Genomic DNA, 5,836 nt, shown 5'->3' with positions numbered 1-5,836 from the left:
CCCCCAACTCATTAACTAATTTGATTTGCTTCTGTGAGTGGTTATACCGCCTTCTAGAACCTAATTCTATGAGCAAGCAAACAATCTTTATTTTAATAACAAATAAAAAAAATAAAATATATTGTTAAAATTTGGAATGTTTTATTCATTATTTGATTTATATTTCCGACTCAGAATTTAAACAGACTGTTTCGAACAGCCCCACCCACCTTGAATACACTTGCTATTAAGATTCAACATACGTGTAGTCGTTAATCAAACTTACGAGAATACTGTAGTGCTTTCGCTAAGCCCTACCCCTTGGGTATCTTTGCTAAGGCAGGTCCCACAAATCAATACCGTAGATGTACGTTCTCGCATATTCCCGTCTCTGTTCTGATAGGTCAGTTGTTAAGTTTGATTGACGCTCGGCAAAGGTCCATTACATTACGAATAGGTTTGCCTTTAGTTAAAACCTATTCATTAAAATATTTGCTTTTTTGGCTTTAAAACCTATCAGCTCACACTTTGTATTTTCATTACTTCATTTAAACATAGATGCTACAAAATGAAAATATGCTATAAGACATTTAGAAATAAAGATACAGTATACCATCTAAATATAGGAATGTGATTACTTACACATCATTTTTAATTTGCAAAGGAAAGGTTTTAATATAATTTTTCAAATAATGCTTGCCCACAGGGGACACATGCTATGAAAAGTTTAGCAAGTAACTCTTGCTACAACAGAGGCCTGTAATGCTCCTAAAGTCTTTATCTTGGTTGGCAATCATTTTGACAAGACAAACATATTAACATGAAGTCGTAAGGAAAAATAAAATTCTTTCACTTGCAGGACTTAAACCCTGGGATAGGAAGGCAAGCATTGTAACTACCAAGCTACAAACAAAGTTGAATACTACTGAACATTTTACAGTGCTTTTCTACTAAACCCCAGTGGCCTTTTGTCAGAAATTGTCAGAAACCCTGCGGGATATGCAAGGCCAGCCCAGACTATCAAATTTTCTTCGACAATGAACATTTTTATGCCCATTTTAGTCATAGTGTGCCTAAATATGGTCAGGATGTGATGTCATCATGACCATATTTAGGCATGTAATTGTTTTTATCAAATACAATTTGATAGTCTGGAAAGGGCCTTAGGCCACCAGTGATGAACAGAAAAGAAAGAATTATGGCTGCAAATGTGTAAAAAACAAAACTTTTTGAGGTAATTAACACTAATCTATTTGTTACAGAATATTCAATTAGTTTTAACTAATTTTCAAATAATACTTTGCGCATTGTGTTTATTGTGGACCTTCACCACATTAACATTTTATAATAAAATTTATGAATCATTCATTTACAATTATTTGTGAGATAATGAATAATTCATGAGTTCACACCTTTATGAAAGACACTGGTAATTTACTGCAAAAAGCACTCTCTAAAATATAAAGTACAGTATATACAAGCTATACAAGATGTGTGGTAAACAAAGTGTTATTTGATAGCATAGAATTTAATCTGAGTATCACCTGTCATTAATTAACAAGTAAACAACTAGAATCATACATTTAGTTCTTCCTGTACACCATATATTGCACTGTTCTGCAGAGGAATGGATTCCTGTCTTGTAACCTGAAAAGATATAACAATTAAAAAAATATTTTTTTTAATTTATTAATTTCAGTAATTAAAAAAAAAAATGTACAGTAATTTAAATAATGATGACTATAGAAATGACAATGATACGGAAGGTGACAGCTTTTGATGTGAACAAAAAAATATTAGACATATTTGGGTAAACCAGGGTATTTCTACCCTTCAGTAAAAGACTGAACTAACAACACATGCTACCCCTAAATTTTTTGACATGAATAAATGCAAATTTCATTTGTTTTTAAAACTTAAGACTAGCAAAATTTAAATAAAAGTAAAATTTCATTTTTGGCCAGTTAGCGCACACTCTGCCACAAAAAAATGGAAATTTTATATTTATTTTTATTATTATTATCCTCAAATCTCCAAAAATAAGATATATATTTCTTTTTTAATTATATAAATTTAAAGAATTTATCAATCTCATACACTACACTGTTTGATTTATTGATAAAAAATCATTTTGCTAATTAAGAAAACAATTTTTTTTAATACAAGGTATAAAAAAAGCCTTCCTTACCTCACTTAAAAAATTAGCAATTGTTGGGAAATATCCATCACATTGCCAGGTTTCATTGTGACTTCCTCGAGCAAATCGTATCATTTTCTTTACTCTTGAACCACATCTCTGAAATAAACAAATAAATGAAAATGTTAAAACATCCAAAATACCCAACATTAACATCTACTTGTGGTTGTTTTTAATCCCTTACCTTATGATAATCTATCTAATGTGTATAACCCCTCTCTACATCATATCGTATACTGTATATAATATATAATAGCGGTTCTAAGTTAGCCCCTTCTAATAATACTTTGTTTCTTAACCCCCATATTCTCCACCATAAGATTCTATATTACTTGTTGTTTACAGTCCCCTACAATATCCTGCATCTAATTGTTGTCTTCCTGCAACAAGTCTAGGTTTTTAACATTTTACCCTTAAAAGTTCTTGCTGGCAAAACCCCTTTTTAACATGCACATATTCCCCTAACAAGATGTGGTGTCCAGAACCTGTAACACCTGCCTATAGTATACATACTCCTCTATCACCCCAACACTGAGAAGCCTGTTTCTACTCTGCTTTATCTATGTATCTCTTTGTATGAATTACCTCAAATAATCTATACATCATATTTGGCGGAACGAGTTCATCCATTGACCCTGATAAAAATAAAGTTGGTACTTGGACTTTGTATATCTTCAAAAGAGAAAGATACTGCAAGTAAAAAAAAAATGTTTATAGTGTTAAAACAAAAAATATATCGAGAAAACATTAATATCAGTTTATTTAAAATACTCAAATTACAGTTTCAAACTGGATGGCTTAAACTAACTTAAAGAAATAAAAACAAGATATCAAAAATTTACAATACAAGATAAAAAAATAAAATGTTGATCATTCTTGATGATGACCTAGTTAAATACATCATATAGCCGTATTAGAGCACTCGGCGATATGTACTCCCTCCGCCAAAAAAAAAAAAAAAGCACACCCAGGTGTCCAACCCCCCACCACACAGGACATTTTCTATTACAAAACATTATGCTCAAGCAGCTTGTATTGTTTTATTTAGCCAGCTAGTTTCCCCTCCCTTTATCATTGAGCCCTCCCACTTAACCTTTGCACCACCATCCATATTCCCTCCCCCTGACATTCCAATACTTCAAGATTATGCCACTGGTTGGGATATTAGCAATGTAGTACTCTAGGGTGTTTTAGTAAACTTTTAGCATAATTATCATCAACTTCAGCCTACCTGATTTTTATAAAATATCAAAGGAAGCCACTTGAGGAAGTCCAGACCAATAACTACAGCACCCATTTCTGGAATATTCGTAAACGTGTTCTCCAACACGATACCTCGGATTCTGTCCTGATTCTCAACTTTAGAGGCTAGATGAATTGCAACAGCGCCACCTAGTGACCGACCCATGAGGAACATCTTTGTGTGATCAATGTCTGATCTAGTATGGAGGTAGTCGAGAGCAGCCTGGGCATCCACATACATGCCTGGAAGAGCAAACATTTTGGCTTAAGACATCACATCATGACGATACAGGAGCACTGTGACTATAGGTTTTTATGTACCGTATGACATCTTTCTTCAAAATGTGATGCTAATAAGAATGCTAAGGCTCTTTCCAAATTATTAAATTTTCTTTGACAACAAACTCTTGTATGCCCATATATAGTCATGATATGCCTATATATGGTCATAATGTGATGTCATCATTAACCTAATTATTTCTAGGCATGTCACATGTTTCTGTCAAATAAAATTTGATGGTCTAGACAGGGCTCAATAAAGATGAAGGAGGTGATGATAAAGAGGATCCACAACAATAATAGTGATGAGGCTAATTATATTATTGTGTTTCCTAAGCACAGTCACATTTAAAAAAACCGGGTGGGTCAGCATTTTCATTAGCAACACTCAATTTAGTCACTTTGGTTAATAAAATGGTAGCTACTGTACATAGCTATTTCTATAGTTCATGAAAAAAACCAAAGGCTTTCTATGGCCTGATGATGCAGATGAAGATGATGATAAGAATGATCATCAGGATGATGATGAAGATGAGGATGATGATGAGGATGATGGAAATGATGACAATAAAATAGTTTTGATAAATGGTGGTGATGATGGTGATTAACATTAATAATGAAAAGAAAACTACCAGATTCACTAGGAGTCCCATCACTTCTTCCAAAACCTCTATATTCCAAGAGCATTACATTACAACCGCAAGTAGAATACAATGCATTTGCATTCACATACCTGAGGATAAATAATAAGTACAAAACATTGTTAAACAATATGCACTACCTCTGGAGGTACCTGTGGGGAGGTACCTGTGGGGAGGTGTTGCTCATATGTAGGTGCAAAAGTGGAGTGGGAAGGGCTCGATGATTAAGTGAGGGGCACTACTGTAGGTCGTAAAATAAGGTGATTTATAACTACTTAAGCGTGAGTTTTTTGCATCGGACATTTTTAAATGGAGGAGGGGTGGGGACTAGGGTGTAAGTTCTCTTTTTTGGGAGGGGGCATACCCCACACACCTCCTAGATATGCTGTATGATGATTAATTTATGGGAGCCACCTAGAGTATTACACGCTGCTTTAAGGAAAGAACAATGTACAACTTACCTATGTCCTATATTACCAGCGTTGCCATGGAAAAATAGAATTGTTGGCACTCGGGAGCAATGTAGAGGCGATTGTTTGAACAGGACAGCGTTGATGTTTACACCATCTTTGGTTTTCATATAAATATTCTCATAAGGAATGCCAACAGCACTAGGGGGTGTCACATACGATGTTGATGACTCTGGCTGTTGTGGGAAATACAGCAAAGAATCCTGAAAATTATAAAATAAACCTGAAACCAAAATAGAAAACAAATTATTTATATTATTGATATTAAAATCACCATAAAACATGGACCATCTGGCAGTCAAAACAGTGGAGGCCCCAGAAATTTGCTGGCTGGGGGTCCGACATGTTCGAAAGGGGGGTCCGAACCAAGAGGCTGACTAGAGTGTTGGTCAGGGCCCTGGAATAAAAATCCCTGGTAGACGAATATGACATATTAAAATATAAACTGTACTTACCAAAAAGTGCACCAAACACTAAAGTCAAAATAAACAAATTTCCATGGGCCCAGTAGATGAGTAGCAGTATCAGTGTGCTTGATGTACAAAGCTGCCAGGCTTTTCGCAACAGACCCTTCAGCAGCTTACACAGAAACTTCAACAATGCTGTGATTAAAGATGGCCCAGGCTGAAGATGACGGGCAGCCATCTTCTCACTATCTGCTGAAATACACGCTTTTTTTTCCTCCAGCTTGGATCTTCAAGAGAAAATTGGGAGACCATTAAACATTAATATAATATATTGGTAGTCAAATAAGTTTCAACTCCAAATGAGACACATTTACAAGCAATTCAGTTTTGTATAGGCCCAACATACTTTCCACTACGAAGATTAATGACTGTCAGTCAGTCAATTTAAGACCGGTTAAGTGGCCGGCTAAATGAAAAGATTTACATGGTATTTAGGCCTATATTTTAGGTAAAATATTATTTATGTAAAAAAAATGGGTTTTTTTTGTTATATTTCCAAGGAAAGGAAATAATTCACCTAAAAAATATTGAATTTTATTGTTTCAAGGTTACTGATTAATA

The 5,836-nt window shown here is 34.4% G+C and overlaps 1 protein-coding gene across 1 annotated transcript; it reads right to left on the bottom strand.

Moving 5' to 3' along the window:
- Positions 1–596: 596 nt before the first annotated feature.
- On the bottom strand, positions 597–5,521 carry LOC117104127 (protein ABHD13-like). Its single transcript, XM_033244806.1, has 7 exons — positions 5,264–5,521; positions 4,800–5,031; positions 4,330–4,430; positions 3,408–3,661; positions 2,762–2,866; positions 2,168–2,275; positions 597–1,626 (listed from the first exon to the last, which is right to left on the bottom strand). The coding sequence occupies exons 1-7, from the start codon at positions 5,451–5,453 to the stop codon at positions 1,555–1,557; spliced, it is 1,062 nt and encodes a 353-aa protein (XP_033100697.1). The 5' UTR covers positions 5,454–5,521; the 3' UTR covers positions 597–1,554.
- Positions 5,522–5,836: the final 315 nt, after the last annotated feature.

This window comes from Anneissia japonica, unplaced genomic scaffold (genome assembly GCF_011630105.1).
Source record: "Anneissia japonica isolate Jap-2015-1 unplaced genomic scaffold, ASM1163010v1 scaffold2564_len425606_cov169, whole genome shotgun sequence".
Classification (NCBI taxonomy): domain Eukaryota; kingdom Metazoa; phylum Echinodermata; class Crinoidea; order Comatulida; family Comatulidae; genus Anneissia; species Anneissia japonica.
This window is presented reverse-complemented; position numbering and strand designations above follow the sequence as displayed.

Excerpts from the sequence above, each read along its gene's own strand:
- LOC117104127 (XM_033244806.1), bottom strand. The coding sequence starts at position 5,453 with ATGGCTGCCCGTCATCTTCAGCCTGGGCCATCTTTAATCACAGCATTG. Across the intron at positions 4,431-4,799 it reads GCTGGTAATATAGGACATAG|GTATGTGAATGCAAATGCAT; the intron begins GTAAGTTGTACA and ends ATTTATCCTCAG. Across the intron at positions 1,627-2,167 it reads TTGCTAATTTTTTAAGTGAG|GTTACAAGACAGGAATCCAT; the intron begins GTAAGGAAGGCT and ends ATATCTTTTCAG.